Source organism: Nymphaea colorata, chromosome 4 (assembly GCF_008831285.2).
Source record: "Nymphaea colorata isolate Beijing-Zhang1983 chromosome 4, ASM883128v2, whole genome shotgun sequence".
In the NCBI taxonomy this organism is placed as follows: domain Eukaryota; kingdom Viridiplantae; phylum Streptophyta; class Magnoliopsida; order Nymphaeales; family Nymphaeaceae; genus Nymphaea; species Nymphaea colorata.
This window is the reverse complement of record NC_045141.1, coordinates 3,252,014-3,269,386: the sequence shown is the minus strand read 5'-3', so window position 1 is coordinate 3,269,386 and position 17,373 is coordinate 3,252,014. Positions and strand designations below refer to the sequence as shown.

General features: G+C 37.2%; 1 protein-coding gene across 1 annotated transcript; it reads right to left on the bottom strand.

The window, feature by feature from the left end:
* Nucleotides 1-812: 812 nt before the first annotated feature.
* Nucleotides 813-10,897, bottom strand: LOC116252984 (acyl-coenzyme A oxidase 4, peroxisomal). Its single transcript, XM_031627662.2, has 13 exons — nt 10,567-10,897; nt 7,944-8,051; nt 5,618-5,724; nt 5,403-5,480; nt 5,198-5,321; nt 5,024-5,097; nt 4,836-4,895; nt 4,494-4,603; nt 4,078-4,237; nt 3,468-3,544; nt 2,315-2,486; nt 2,133-2,225; nt 813-1,222 (listed from the first exon to the last, which is right to left on the bottom strand). Exons 1-13 carry the CDS (start codon nt 10,604-10,606, stop codon nt 1,091-1,093), a joined length of 1,335 nt encoding a protein of 444 aa, XP_031483522.1. The 5' UTR covers nt 10,607-10,897; the 3' UTR covers nt 813-1,090.
* Between the last annotated feature and the right edge of the window lie 6,476 nt (nt 10,898-17,373).

The following is a 17,373-nucleotide window of genomic DNA, read 5'->3' as shown; positions in this document are numbered from 1 at the left end:
ATGTTAATTGCTCCAAAGGTCAATTCGGGGATGACACATCTTTTTGAACTGTTTTAATATGATACATACATATGTGTCTATGTATATGTTGGACATCAAGTCAAGAATTTATAATTGCTGTATTTTAAAATCCACGGACATGAAGTGTAACCTACCTACCTCTCTCTCTCTCTCTTCATAAAACAAGAGAAACACCAAGCTGGAAGGAACCCAATTAAGTATACGTAGCTTTTAAATGTGAAACTTGATTGTTAAACAAAAGCAGATAAACTTATGAATATGTCGATTTTGTAGAAAGAGAAGTAAAGGCTTCCAGATCATTGTCCAGAGCAAATATTTGGTTTATCTTCATTACAAAAACATGCTCATGATGACTGGTAGCTCATACCAGTTATAGGTTGACTTGCAATGGGAAGAAGCATTCTGGTTCTCTTTAGGAGATCCGACAAAATTGGAAGGTACAAAACGCCGAATGCATACTCTTGTGAAAAGCTGCTTCCCTTTGAAGTGTCCACGAAAATAGAGTTTAGAGTTTAATCAGAGTGAAGGCCACCAAGTCCAAAATCTGAACTACCAAGTAGACGGGGCCCTTGTCGACAAACTTTATAAAAGGGCCAGTGAATTTTTCTGTTATTCATAAAAAGAAAAATTATCTGGACTATTAAAAGGAAAAAGACTCCTTAAAGCTTCCCCAGTTTTTACATCGGAAAAATATAGACGCTCTAATTTTCATGTATAATTTTGGTTTAGATACTGCCGCATGCCACTTCAAAACGGTCATAGTGGAGTCATGCGTAGGCTAGTCTGGGATCTATTAACAAAGTTGTCTAAAATTTATACGTTCTCATCATCAAGATCAACTGTCCACAAGAAATATACAATTTACAACAGTTCCGACACAAGTACATTCAGTTGTAGATCAGAATGAAAGGGAACATTGCGTCTAATACTGTTTCAGAGCTTACGAAAAATCAGAATGCACAAGTTCATGTACGTTATTGAGCCCACAAACAACGATGGCTTTGGGAAACAGTTGCTTCTTAAAAGCGGCTCTTATTCAATATCTGCACATCTCCATGATTCTCCATCACTAGAGTCGGCTGCGCTTGGCAAGCACAACTGGTTTGAAACTTGCAATGCCAGTGACTTCTCTTCCAGTGACAAGACTATTGATATCATAAGTGCCTTCGTAGGAGTAAATGGGCTCTAAATCACAGAAAGCCTGGAAAACACGCATTTTCCATATGAACGAGAAGAAAGGATTTCAGCCATCAAAACTATTGGATATAATTGAGTGACTGAAAATTAGCAAGTACGTCATGGAGTTCTATCGCCCCAAAATAATTAATAGATAGAAAATAATCTCAGGTCTACACAATCATCATTATCGTCATCATATTCATCAAAATAGTAGTAGTAGTGATAGTAAATAATAATAATAATAATAAAAGCTAATGATGATACCAGGAAAATTTTTAAAACTGTACCTAAAATAGGTGGCAGTGGGAACCCAACCAAGTATAAAACAGGTTAGTTGCTTGTTTCCAGCCAGCCATTAAATTGACAAAAGCTTGTGTTTTACCTTCAAACAAGGATCTAAGGAACACTTTTGAATAATTTTAAAAATACACCGTCTTAAAAAACTTATAGAATACAAACTCCAGTTTTCGTTAATAATGGGAAAGCATATTAAATTGTGTAACAGTGTAAAACACGGCAAGGGACCAAGTTAGATAATATGTTCATATATTTTCAGGGAAGATAAAAGCTTGAATAGAAATGCACTCCAAAGTTCCCATCAGAGTATTCCTCTTGAACTCTCAAAACATTTCCAGATATCTAGGTCTATAAAATTCCACAGTTGTCATTACGTGGATGTCATTTGTCATTGTTAAAGCTTTTTATAAGTTGAGCGAAAAACTTAGCAGACCAAAAAATATACCCTTATTCTTCTTCTAAGACACACGAAGTACAATGGTTTGACTCCATCAGTGGTAACATGAAATATTAAGAGGCCAACAGTGGTAACATGAAATATTAAGAGGCCAACAGATGCTGCTTCTCTTGATTAAATGGAGAGAGAATGCCCTCAAGCAAATGAAAATACAACAGCAAATTTTTCTTTCTAATACCTTTGCTACCAGGAAATCAGCCAGGATGCCATTACCACCAAGTAGCTCCCGGCCAAGAGAAACTGTCTCCCTTGCTCTCAGAGTAATCCATGCCTGGTTTCCGAAGTTTGACATCCCATTAAGTGAACGTACTAGATTTTCAGTAAAAACAGTTCTATCGTCTATTGAAAATGAAAATGTACCTTCCCTAAACTGGCCTGACCAGATGTCATCTTCCCAGATTCATACAGCTTGCATAGCCGCCATCCTACAAGGAACATTGCTTGAACATTACCCAACATCCTGACAAGTTTCTCTTGATTCAATTGAAATGCCGCCAGTGATGCACCAAATTGTTTTCTCTCTTTTAAATACCTGAAGCATAGGAATAATAAGAATTTGTGGTCCCAAGGGTGATCACAATGCGCAGTTTAGAAACAAAAAAGCTTGTATCTAGTATTATTATAATTACCCTACATCTTAATGTTTTAAGTTGTTGCAGTCAAAGTTTAATGATGTAAATCTGATGGTTAGTTAAAAATTGACCTTCGAAGTGGTTTTGTTCTTTTTCCCTTTTTCATGTAAAGCTGTGCATTCTAACTATAATTTGGCATTTTGATGACAATTGAACTTTAAAGTGCTATGACATCCTGGACACGTTGTCATGTTAGTTCAGGGCCAATTCTTTAAAAAAAAAAAAAAGGAACCTTGCAGATCGCATTTATAAAGTCAGTTTTGTCCAAAATCACTTTAAAAGGTAAAAGCATCCTATATAAGGCATGCAGTTGATCCTAAAGCATGCATACGAATGCAAAGTAATCTCTGACCCGAATATTGAAGAAAAGGCCCATGCTTGAGAAGAACACTGGAGAAACAAATCACAGTTTCAGGAACATTTCCACCACTGACTCTAAACCTTGTGTATGGTCGGAACTAATGATATAACAAGGTGAGTTGGGTGAAACCAAATTAGCCAAATAAATGAAAATAGGCAAACATTGAAACTAATATTGTAAGTTTTCATGCCTGACTAAAGCTATGCACTTATTTCCTCACACAAAGAGAAGCTACTGGGAAATTTTCAAATGAGCCTGAGCATAGACTTCTTCAGATGTATCACTATCATATATGTTTGGGACATCTCAATGAGTTGTCCTGCATCCTATGGTTTCATTCTTTTTCTTCGTTTGATCAAACAAGTGAGTCTAGGTTCAGCTTGTGAGGTGCAACTGCTGCTTCACCAGCATGAGCTGGAGTAGACAAGTCAAAGCATGGTCTGGAGCAAGCCATGCTTAACTCATCCAGCTTGAGCGACAATACATGTAACTATCATAATACACATAATTAATTCTGTACCTGTGACACATATCATAGACACCCATTGCAATCCCAATTGGCTGCCATGCAACCATAACACGTGATACAGCAAGTACCTGTACACAGGAAACAGAAATTTATTTTAAGCATAAGAACCTGAAGATTGCTTACTGTTAATGGCTTCATAGGAACAAAAACAGTACGATTTATATTTGGTATCACTTGTATATGACTAACAAAATTTTTGAAAAATCCATTTACACGAGCCCCTATCACTAGTTGGGAAAAATGCAGAAAAGCCACTTAACAAGCAGGAGAAACAGACCAATTTGAAAGGGTTGAACTGGGTTCAGGCAACTCAAATCTGTCATCCAATTCCCCCATCTAACATCCAACTTACATCCAAAAGACCTAAAGAATTGACCTTAAGGATTTGAAAGCTTAAACTACACAATTTAGTTTCAAGATTCCAAATACAGTGTGCCAGTTCTGAAATCAACTGTATTACATGTATTTTCATTCAAGCTCCAAAATACCACAATCCTATTATCTCAACCAGGCAAACACTTCTCAGGAAACACTTCTTAATCCGACAGTAAATTCATCTCCAAAGTAGTGATTGAAAAATATCCTCCCATGAACAGTATACCTTATTTGTGTCCTGGAAAGAATTAACACCAGGCAATCTGTCCTCATCTGGGACAAAGACTCTTCTAAACTGAATATCACCATTTTGCACCATCCTTAATCCAATTTTGTTTTCTATTTTAGTTGCCTTCAGTCCAGGCGATCCCTTTTTTATAATAAACCTGCAAGTGATAAGCAATGAAAAAAATAAGCTTGATATGAATTTGTACCAAGCTAAACCCCATGCCATGGGTCTGAATAAGGGAAACAATTTCATGGGTTGTGCAAAAGCACCAAGACTTTGTTAACGATCAGATGCAATAGCCACTTTAGAAAAGGAAATTTAGAAAAGCACGCAGACTGGAAAGACAACCAAAAAATGCAAAAGTCAAAGATAAGCTAAATGTATGTGCATCAAGAACAGGCTGAACAGCACACCCATTAACTTGGTCAGTGCTTGTGTTCCTCGCAAAGACAACCAATATGTCAGCAAATGTGCTATTTCCAATCCAACGCTTCTGACCCTCAACTATCCAGCCTCCAGGAACCTGTTCTCAGGAGGAAAATTAATTCAGTTCAGCAACTTTACAAACATATGACAAAGAAAGTTACACAAGTTTGAATTGCAAAATTCAGATTTGAAAAGGAAAAAAATGATTTAAAAGGAGCTTAAGGTTGGCATAAGAAACATGCTCAAAGTTCAGAATTTCCACCATCAGGCATCTGAATGCTTATTTGCAGAAGGATTAATGATGAACTTTTGAGGAAGATATATTAAACCTTTGTCGCTGATGTTCTCAAGGAACTTGCATCACTCCCATAGTCTGGCTCTGTCAAAGCCTGTGAAGTATCAATAGATATTAGATCACTGACCATTAGAAGCCAGTGGCCAAAATTCTATGAAACAGTGGATCTCACAATGAAAAATCAAAGTTGGGACATATGTCAAGGCATGAAGCAGAGCCTACCCAGCAGGCAACAGCTTGAAGATCTGCCAGAGAAGGCAAATATTTCTGCTTCTGAGACTCTGAACCACAGAGAGCTATTTCCCAGCCAGCAACCAAGGATCAGCATTGACACTGTAGAATGTTAGGGGTAAAAAGAATTTCAACAGACAGGGAACTTGAAAATGACATAGTTACCAATTGTTAGCATGGCAAGGGATGAATGCACCAATATAAATGTCGAACAGCTTGCATCAACCCTTGCGATTTCAGCAACGGCTAAAGCACTTCCAGTAATTGAAAGCCCAGGACATCCATATCCCTAAATATTATAAAAGATTATTAAGCCAACAACAAAATATCCTGTGATAAAAGTAAAACGGAAAAAAAAATGTAAACATACCTTTATTGTCCCCCCAGCAACCTTCAGCATACCAAGCTTAGGAATTTTATGAAAAGGGAACTCTGCTTTTTCCCAGTACTGCAGTCATAAGGACTTTTACCATCATAAAGATAAAATAACAGTATACATAGAGGAAGATACTTATACAGCTCTCCTGCTCATAAGCATCTAATAAGCACATCTTCTCAAGAAAGAAAACCATCAAAAAATAATACCTCAGCCATTATAGGGGCTATCTCTTTTTCCATCACCTCTCTCACCCTTCTTCGGAGTGCTTTCTCCTCATCAGTAAATAAATCATCCAGCTGATAATAATCTGAGGCTGCAAGTGTAATAGCAAGCAATAAACAGGTCAAGAACCTTGCACTGATGATCATAACCAATATTTCAAATGTTTTAGTTAAATCCCATAGTTCATTGATCAAACAAGTAAAACTATTTCTTACACAATTTACTATCGTTAACTGTCACATATATCATTGTCGGGTTTTCAACAGCGAGTTTTTTCCTCTGGCACTTTCCAGCAAAGTCATTTTTCTCAGGAAAATCTTGGTAATTTTTTCAAAAAATGAAAAGAAATCTTAAAATAAGGTACAATAAAATAAATGAGATAGATACAAAAAATTAACTACATAAGATGATAAAATAATGTTCTAATGATGATAAAAATGACGATAAAAAAATTAACTTAAGCTTAAGGTTTTAATAATGAAAACTAGAAACAAGATTTAACAATCACAATACCACGAAAGAAATCCAATATAGCAAACTAGCAAAGCCACAAATGAAATTTAGAAAATGAGAACTAGCTAATACACAACTAACAACAGTTTGCACCCTTATGGCTTTATCAACAAAAAATACAATCAAGTCATTGTCATTCTTCATTTACAAAACAAAAAAAATCAAGACTTTGTTTTTGTCCCATGAAGTAGAGTCAGATTCTTCAGTTGTTCTATGCTCACGTCTTGTTATTTGCCTTCCACTTTCATCATTATTTTCTCATTGTCTGGAGACAAGTTGTTCTCTATCCTAGTATCTAAATTTTCTTTCATAGAATGGTTCCCCATGGTCTATACAGAAAGAATTTACATTTTTATCTTTTATATACCTAGAACCATGTTTAGCAAACGCATATTCATCCTAATGAATACCAAATCAGTTAATCTGGACAATGCATGATTATTTCTCTTCTTTGTGTGGCATCAAATGCACTCTATTTCTTTCACAAGCTGAAGCACTACATTGCTGATATAGAATTTTAATTGCCACACCTTAAGCACAAAAACAAAAGATCCAAACATCTCCCACCAAAGCCCTAAAACAAATTCAGGAAACAAAACTATAAAATTTAGAATTAAATCTTTGGAATTAAGATATTAACCAAACATTAATGTGAAAAATAAGTTTTATTAAAGTGAGAGGACTTATGCAGATGTACTGAGTGAGTAAGAATTGCAAACTCAAAACACTCTATCTAATTAGCCCTTTACGTTTTGTTTGTCCTGAGACATAGTGGAAGAAAATGAAAACAGAAATCTGAAAATGAAACACAAATCTAATAAATGAAAATAAGTCTGGTTGTCCTACAAAGCTCTGTTGGGTAGCCTTTTCTTTATAATCTGGCTGCCCTACAAAATTTCAGTTTTAATAAAAAGGCCACCAAACAGAGGTCTGCATGGCCGCCAGTATAGCTCCTAATGAAAAAACATAGAAAATAAAACACTTGCTGAAAGTTTAATTTTTGACTAGGACTTGTGGACAACTAAATCGAGCTTTCCACAAAAGTTCATATCAAAACCCCTGAGAAATCAACATATATGAACCCAAAATTCTGATAACAAATGATGCATAAAAACAGAACAGAAATTCATCGTACTTCTAGTTCTAACTACGCACCGATGTTTAAACTTTAAATCTTAAAAAAAAAACTAACTGAATTGCCTAAAGTAATAATGAAACGTCTCAGGCTCCTCCAATAGAATGAGAAAACTGTGAGCTCCTGGAAAATTAATCAGAAAAAGAAACAAAAAAATGAAAAAATGAGAAAAGAATACATATGTGATACAGTGAATGCTCTTGTAGGATCCTAGCAATGTTAAGGCAGCTTCCTCAAGTCTCACCATTTTTTTCAAATGACAGGGCTCAATATAAAGACCTAAAATTTCTCTTAAGTGCCTTTTTTATCATTAAAGGAAATAGTAGGTTCAAAGATAACCATTTCTTAACTTTTTGACCCACTTTGCCCTTTTCTAAATAGAATTTCACTATCAACTGTTTTACATTGTAAATTTGTATAATGCCCAGGTTAAGCAAAGAAATTAAATGGATGAAAAAGTATGCATAAAGTTGCAATATTTTTTTTCCAGATTTCTTTTAAAAAATGTGTTTTTTCATGTTTTTTGGTTTGCCTGTTTCTCATGTTAACATCACAATCTTTTCGATAATATCATCATATCTGGGACAATGCTATGGATCAAAAATATAAAGTATTTTATAAAAGGCAGATGCAATTAGGTATCATCAGCAGTTTTTTCATACCAAAAGGGGGAAACAATGATGCCGAAGTCGCCTGAGGAAATGCAACAGAGACATCTGTGGGAGGCAGTCCAATTCCAGCAAATAGGTTCTGCTCATCCTTGGAAGCATCTGTATGAAAAGCACGCTAACGTAGTTCAAGAGACATGCACAAACCAAAGACTGTAGCTTTTATTCATAACATCTCTTCAACATATGTAATTAAGAAGAATAACCAGACCAAGTTGATAATAACTAAAACAGCTCAAAAGGAGGGCATGAGGGGAAATGAAGATCAAGTGCAATGTAATCAAGCAAAAAACGTGCAGTTACATTCAAGAAAGTGAATTTTTAAATGTTTCTCTTTTCAACATTCAAACATCTCCATGATTCAAAATCTACAGTTCCCCCTTTTATTAGGTTATCTACAGTTGTGGTTAAGATTTTCCTAACCTGAGAGTACTTTTTAAAAGAACTTGACCACCAAATTTCAAATATTAATAAGATTCTATTTATCTATTCAGATAAACTCATCCATGAGGGGATCTACAAGTTTCAGCCTATAAAGATTGCTTCTGTAAGGTTGGAATTTTGAAAGAAAATTAATAATTTCATTTTCAAGGCAGATTCACAAACTTTTTGGGCAATAACACTACACAGGATGTGTTGTTCGAAAGGGAAAGAGAAGAGGAAGGATGACAACCGGGGATGGGATGAGGCAAAAGCAAAAACAGAGTGAAAGACACAAGCTGAAAACAAACTCCCATCGTTGAAAAGATTGTATAAGCATGAATAAAACTATGACATTTCAAAATTGATTTGTCATATAAAGGAAAAGGAGATGCTTTACATGTGTATTTAATTTTATATATATATATATGACAGTCAACTATGCCTCCCAATTTATCTTGCCTCCAAGGGCCTCCTAACTCTCAAATCCTACAAGTGTTGTTTCGTATACATAACTTATAGATGGATTAAAAATGTTAGAATCCATAAGATTCAAAAAAAAGAAAAAAACAGAGAAATTAGAGTTTATAAGATTACAGTCAACTATGCCTCCCAATTTATCTTGCCTCCAAGGGCCTCCTAACTCTCAAATCCTAAGAGTGTTGTTTCATATACATAACTTATACATGGATTAAAAATGTTAGAAACCATAAGATTTGAAAAAAGAAAAAATCATAGAAATTAGAGTTTATAAGGTTAAAATAACAGTCTTGGGCCTCTTGGCTTTATCTGCTCATAACATCTAATCCAGACATTGCCTTCCCAAGATTTTTTGTCAGAAATAAAACTTGAGAAGTCGCTGTCTAGAATGGATGTTATGAGCCGAGAAATCCAAGACTGTTATTTTAAAAATCTTAAACTCTAATTCGTACATTTGATTTGTATAATTTTTTTGTTAATCTAATGGATTTTAACATTTTAAGAAAAAAAAATCTTGAAAAGCCGATGACTAGTTTGGATGTTAAGAATGGAGAAAGTCAAGGCCACTATTTTAAAAATCTTATACTCTAACTTGTAGAATCGATTTGTATGATTGCTTTTTGAATCTTATCAACATTTTTAGTTCATCTATAATTTATATAGGAAACAACACCTCCTCCTGTTTAAGAGTTAGGAGGCACTAGGAAGCAAGATAAATTGGGAGGCATGGTTGACTGTCCCCGTCATTCAATATATATGCAAAGAGTCTTCTTTTCCTCTTTACTACAGAGAAAGTTTCTCTCTTGAAGTCTCATAGTTTTATTCATGCTTATACTAACTTTTCAATGACTAGAGTTTGTTTCAGCTGGTATCTTTCAGTTTGTTTTTTCAACGAAACTCATAATACATCTAGGCCTACGAACTGACGAACAAATTATGATTACAGATTCTAGCAGAAACCAGATGAATCACCAAATCGATCAAACAAATTAATGAAAAAAAAAACACTCTCCTAACATGTTATTATACATTCTATAAGCAACTAAAAGTTACATAAACACCAGCAATCATACCCAGTCAGGTGCAAGACGAACGACCAAAAGTTCAAAACTGGAATAATGTGAAACAGTTTTAACGGATAAAATACCGGCGCAAAACTCGAGAGAAATAAAAAATCTTTATGCGCCTCTCGTTTCGATTTAGAAAAGGAAGAAAGACAAAAAAAAAAAAAAAAAAAATCAAAAACATAAAGTTACAAAAAAGCAACAGTCAAACCGGAAACTAGTTTCAATCTATCACTATATTCAAGTTCGAAAACGCAAGGCGTAACATCAGACCGCTTTACGACTCTTTCCAGGAAAGGAAAAACAACTGCGATATTTGTCAGCTTAGCACCTCGCTTCCCCGTACTTGCAGATCGAGTCTGCACGTTTCACTATAAACGAAAGATTCGCAGAAAAAATGAATAAAAAATATAAAAAGAATGACGGATTAGAAAGGGAAACAACTTCCCACATGATACAGCCAGCTTGATTTCTTCACGAAACATGAATTCTCCGGATATTAGCGACATATTCCAGAAGAAAACAAGAAGAAAGAAAGCAGAAGTGAGAGACTATTCCATATTAGGGACAACGCAGAGAGAGAGAGAGAGAGAGAGAGAGAGAGACCATGATCGGCGTCTCTCTGGAAGAAGTGAGCGGCGAGAAAATTTTACCGCCATCCGGTGATTGTCCGGTGACGGAAGGCCGCTGCATGTTGATGGTTGGCTTTTCCGTTAGCGAGAGCCGCCGTTGACCGCCGATCCCCGCCAGAAAGAGAAGGAAGAAGGGGACGCTAGCTTACGGCGACGGCAGGAGGGGTCAGATAGAGATCGAAAAAGAGTCCGAAACGCTTCCAACTTCTTTGGTCTTTGAAAAAAAATCCTCCGAGAAAAGGCGGATAGAGATGACAAAAGACTTGGAAATGATTCCAACTTGTTTGGTCTTTCAAAAAATCATGTCCTCTTAATTTGGGAAATTCTTCGTTACCTTCAGCCAACAATTCTGAGAACTGCGCATCTAATTTCTGAATTTCCTTTCCAGCCTCACTTTTGACTCTAGGAACCGTCAAAATAAATGGTATTTATTGTGCCCTTTCACCTTATCGAGTAAAAGGACACGCAATGTGCAAAAGCTTAAATTACAAATGAAAGTTAAATGCCTAATTATAAAAACTTTTTTCCTATTAATCAGGAGTGGGTGAGACAGACTTCAGTAGTTGGACCGAGGAGGCGAGTGCACTGCATCCTCCCGTGATGTGTCTGTCGCTTTCTTTCCTGAAAACCGTTCGTGCCTCTAGCGGTGACAGACAGGCAGGCTGTGTCCCTCTGTCGTACTGACTTAAACATCTTGTTCACTATAATCAAACGCTTAATAATTCCTGTTTTACCTCTCACCTTCGAACGGAGGGACTCATTAACATCGTTAATTCTTTCTCCCTCTCCCTCTCCCTCTTCTCAACACAAAAAAGTAAAACTAAAGATCTTAATTGTGGATCTTATGTTTGACCTAAGATAGATACTTGGTTTGATGAATCATGGATTTTATTATGGATCTTTTATCACATCAGGATTTCAAATTTGGAGTGATAAAGTGTCTTCTCATTGTTTTTGCCTATGATCAAGCGATCTAGAGAGGGCCTCCTGCTCATCCACCATGCAAATATGTTTCGAATGTAGTTTTCTAAAATTACAAATTTCCATTAGTGCGGCTGAAATTGCAAGCATTTTGCAGTTAGGATAAAACCCACGAATATAAAATGCCCAGCAAGTGCATGAACAACGGAAAAACCATTTAATTAAAGACATTAATCAAATAAATAAATAAATAAATACAGGCCTCTGTTGAATTGAAACAAACTCTATCCATGTGCGAATCTTTTGATCTCTCCCCAGTTGCTCCACTGGGCAACTTCATCTGTTTTAAAATCCGCCATACTTTGGCAGTAGAGTAGTATCAGCCCTAGCAAAAAACAAATAAATTCTCTGGCAACAGTTTTTCTCTTTTTGCTGAAAAGTGGTTGATTTAAGTTAAAATTGAAAATTGGAGACTCCCTCTTAAATTATTCACAAACTAAATTTGTTAATCAAATTCAAAATGTCTAGTAGAGTCTCTGACTCTCAACTCACCAAGGCTGACAAATCGAATGGGACAACCTTCAACATATTGGAGAGAAGAATCCTCCTATATTCGCCCCCAAAGACTTTGAACACATTTTCTAGGATCGAACAATTGCAATTACTGCTGACAAAACAAACAGATATAGAAGAAAAACAAAGGGAGTGATGACAATAATGCAACCTTACACTGCCGATGATATTATATAATATTCGGGTCTTTATAGATTAAATAAACTATGATGTTTGATGTTATTGTTTCGAAATATGGTACCGCCTCTAGGAGCCATATTTAGTTCTTTCTTGGACAATATAACTCGTACAAGACGAATGAATCGTGCAACATATTGGATGATGTTAGCAAAATGCTTTCCATGGCCAAGGACTTGGCTGTAGTTGGTATAGTAACTCTGGTAATTAAGTTGATAACTTTTAGGCCTTTGAAGACCTTAAGGCAACCATGGAAATAATAATGACTCTTAGCACCAACGTTACAATTGTAAGAAGTTGGAGAACGTACAATGAAACTATAAGAACAAAACAATTGCAAAGTTTGCAATAACAAGAGGTTCAACTAGCACTATGGATAAGAAAGAGGTTGTCTATTTGTAAATAATGAACCAACTGACTAGTTGGTTGACTCTAACGTAACCTAACATGTTGCAAAGGCCAATGCCTAGGGATGTCAATGAATTAAATTTGAATCGGATACACCTTTCCTTTACTTTAAGTGTATCCACCTTTTCGGATATTTGGATATTTGGATTTGAATTTGTATTCAAATATGAACAAAAAAAAAAAAAGTCAGATTCGAATTCAAGTACAAAATCCAATTTCACAATCCAAATTTGAACCGAATATGCTTTTGACATTCATATCCAATTCCGAATTTTTGAACCACATTTGGCCGATTTGAAAAATGTAAAACCATAAGATATAAGATATTTGTTTAAAAATAAATCCAATTCTCAGATATTTATGTATATCCAAATATGAATCTGATCGGATGTTAATCCGAATCTGATCTGATTTCTTAATCAGATGTTAATTTTTTTTTCATGTCCCATTTTTTTAAAATGGTTTGGTTGGATATCTGATCGGAATAATATATATTCACATCCCTACCAACGAAAAAACTGTCAAACATTAAATAACATGGCCCAGGGGAACACTTACACGATCCCTACACGGGCAATTACTGTTTTCATGACGTATTGGCATTGGGTCCTACAAAAGGCACCACTGTGCTTCTGATTAATGTATTCTACGTTCCCTCAGTGAGAAATAATTTCATGTGTTGTACTTGTATTAGCCCCAAGAGTAAGGTTTTCTCCATATTTCTACGTGGAAAGGTAAATTCTAGGCAATCACGAGCGCATTTTACTTGAGGTCAAATTTGTAAAACACAGAACTTGCAATGTCATGGAAAATGACAAAGAAAACATCGGCCCGGGCCCGATAATATTGCCGGGCCGGGCCACCGGGCCCGGTGCTTGCGAAGAGGGAGACGGGAAGGGGGAGGGAGAGGAGGAGGGCGGGCCGGGCCAGGTGCTTGCGAAGGGGAGATGGGAAGGGGGAGGGAGAGGGAACCAGAGAGGGAGAGGGAACCAGAGGAGGAAGGGGGGTGGAGCTCTCCCTCCCACGCCACGCCCGCCTCTGTGAGACATGACCCTCTGAAACGGTGAAACCCCTAAATCCTGAAGTCCCCAACAGGGGGCAGGAGAAGGAGGAGGAGGATGGGGCACCTAAGCCTCTCCTGCAGAGCCGACTCGGCGGTGGCCACCTGCGACTCCGCCAACTTCACGATTAACAGGCGGAAGAAGAAGATGCAGAAGCAGAAACAGAAACAAAAGCAGCAGGGCTGCAGGAGCAACAGCCAACAGGGGATGCCGACCACGACCACCACCCCGGAGATCAGAAGGTTCGAGTACAAGGAGCTAGAGAAGGCGACGAAAGGGTTCTCGCCGAGGACGCTATTGGGTTGCGGAAGCCATGGCTGCGTCTATCGTGGCGTCCTAGAAGGTGGCCGCCTCGTTGCCAATTTGTCATCGAGCGCCCTTCTCCTCGCGCGCGCGACCACCACCACAATAGCCGACTCCCTTCCATATCCCTTCTCGATAATGAGATCGGAGGAGGGAGGGGAACCAGAGAGGGAGAGGGAGACGGGAAGGGAGAGGGAGAGAGGGGGAGCGGAGGAGGGAGGGGAACCAGAGAGGGAGAGAGGGGGAGCGGAGAGGGAGAGGGGGAGAGGAGAGGGAGGGGATGGGAACAAGCGGGGGACGGAGGCCGCCCGACCCGAGGGCAGGAGTCGGGCCTTTCGGGCCGCCCTATCGGGCCCGGTGCCGGGCCGGTTTATCGGGCCCGGGCCCGGCCCGGCCCAGCTTTTCCCCGGCAAGCGATTGACGCAAATATTGCTTTATTAGACATCGACCGTACATTATTTAGAGTTCAAACTTACAGTCGCATGTTACAATTTATACCATTCATTGATGATTTCTTAAATATCTCTATTTAACAAGTCATAAGTTTGCGGCTCTTGAAAGTTCAACAAATATAAAATGAAAATGAACGGAAAGTTTATTATATTAAAAGAATGTCATGATTTGGGGCTTGCAGCAAATGGCTGTCCTAGTGATGCACTTGCTCATTTCAGTAGAATGGAGTTGGAGAAAATCAAGCCTAACGACATCAACTTCGTTGGCGTGCTCTCTGAGTGTAGCCATGCCGGCTTACAGGAGGAAGGGCTGCAGTTTTTCCAAGGAATGACTGCTAATTATGACATTAGTCCAAGTTTAGAACACTATGCTTGCATTGTAGATGTGTATGGTTGTAGTGGGAGTCTCACGGAAGCAGAAGACCTCATACATACCATGCCAATCAAGCTAGACGCCGTCGTTTGGAGTGCTCTGCTAAGTTCTTGTAGAAAATTCAGGAATTTGGAGATAGGCAAAAGGGCCGTAGGATATATTGTTAAACATTGGTTCTCAGTTCTCACTTCTGCGTCCCAATTTTGTAAGTTTGGTTGATCCCTTTGGAGAGGAAGAAACTGGTCCATTTAGCTTCAGTACGCTTCACATTTGAGCATGTGAACTTGATCTATAACCAGCATCATGAAAAATCAGAGGGTCACTTGGAATTTGTCAGTTTTGTCAAATTTCTTCCATTAGGCATGCTTTGAAAAGAGAGGGTTTGTAGACTGTATATATATATATATATATATATATATCTTTGGGATCGTTGAGTCCATTCTCTTCTTGTTAATGGACAGCCTCTTTATGAAGGCTTGATGTGAAACTCAGGCTATATATATATATATTCTTTGGGATCGTCAAGTCCATTCTCTTCCTATTTATGGACAGCCTCATTATGAAGGCAAGTAGTTTGATGTGAAACTCAGGTAAGCTGCACGCTCCAGGTTTCAGCATCCGTCCACTTTACCATCTTCCTTCCCTTGCCATTGCAATCACATGAACAGTTGAACACACTAAGACAAGTGTTTTCACTCTCTCTCTCTCTCTCTCTCTCTCTCTCTCTCTCACCCCCACACACACACACACAGCTATAACAAAAAAAAGCTTAATGAAATATAACACTAAGTGTTACATATAGTTGTGTATATAAGCATATAGACAATCACATAGAGATCGTTAAAATAACACAAAAACCTTCAAATAAATAAAACAATGAAAACTACCCAAAATCTTCTATAGTCTTCAGATTTTTGTTCACTATTGAGGTGTTATGTAAGTTTTTCAAACACAGTGCTCAATAGTTATAGTGTGACTGGACCTGCTGTCTCCTTGTTGGTGGCTTTTTTGCAAACCACATCTTGTTCCTTTTGAGAAAACAAAAAGAAAAAAGGACAGATTTTCTTTTCTTGGTATATGATTGATTTGGAAAGATAGAAACTTGCCTTTTGACCTTTTAGCCTCATTGGTTAGATAAAGGATGTTTTTGTTCTTGGTCTGCCATATATTTTAGATCTGCCATTTTAAGATTTGATATTTAGTTGAGATTAAAATAAACATGGTTTTAAAAAACTTACGTGAATCTCATCGGTTTGTGTCATTTCAAATGGCTAGGGGTGAATCATTGTTGATTCTCACAAATCCTTGAGTTTCAAGATCGTTCATTCTGTAATTTCTTATAAATTGCTCATTTATACACATCATAAAGAGGGGTGTTGTTCAATTATTGGCCTATGTGATTATTATTGGTTATCCATGATTTGGTTCTTGGTTATGTTTGCTTGCAAGGCCAACTCATATTTTTTTGTGATTTTATCATGAAGCAGCTGCTGAACCAGCATCATCAGATTGCTGGTGACTAAAACAAGTAAACCTCCAACCATAGATGAATTCTATGTTCATCTGTTGTTTTGATTTACCTTGAAAGGCTCTGATATTTACATCATTATTATCCTCATACGCAAAAAAATGGTTCCACTTATAAGGAAAAGAAATAAGTTGTTGTGGGAAACAAGAGAAACTAACATATTTGGAGTTTAGGGTTAGAGACTAACTCCAAATACTAACTCCAAAAGGCACTCTTTCCCTTGTATACGTAGTGACTTGACACATAACATTCTGTTGAAGCAGCATTTTATCCCACCAAAACTACACCTATGCTGTCTTCTCTTGAAAAACTGCTCCTAATTGCACCTTCTTTGTATTGTAATTTCTATCACTTGTAATTGTCCATAGGATCATTTTTCTATGTTCTATAAGAGTTTCCATGTTGGTTGATTCTATTTTACCTCTTTTTTCCTTGAGGAACTTGTATATTAGTTCGAGTACTTTACTAACTTGATGACTGTTGGTGTTTCAAGAAAACTATTAGTGTTATGATTTTGCTTTTGAAGTTTACTTCTAATATACTGATCTTGTACTTCCAGTGAAGTATGTGTTTGCCCACTTTTCAAGATCCCACTCTGCTTTTGGATAATGGACATTTGTGTTTGTATCTAAAGAATACAACTCATATATTTATATCTCCAGCTTAAGATGGTATCACTTTCTATGTTGTAGCTACAAAAATAAGCTGACATGCATAATGCCTCTTCCCAATGGCAGTGAGATACAAGAGGCTGTGGGAAGAAATTAAACCTGAAAATATGGTGGAAAACGTCGTTGACACCTAGAATCAGCAGTGGCAGCAAACGGATCACATATTCACAAAGGAGCTTTACAGAGCAGTCCTGTGGAAGAAGGGAGATGATTACTATACAGCAATGATAAATCAATTGGAAGATAAGGGAAGACGTAAGAATCTATTGCATACAAATGCTCACCATGTAAATCAATGAATGTAGGATTGAATGAAGTGAATCACGTCTAGACTCCTTAATTTTGTGTATGATTGGACATG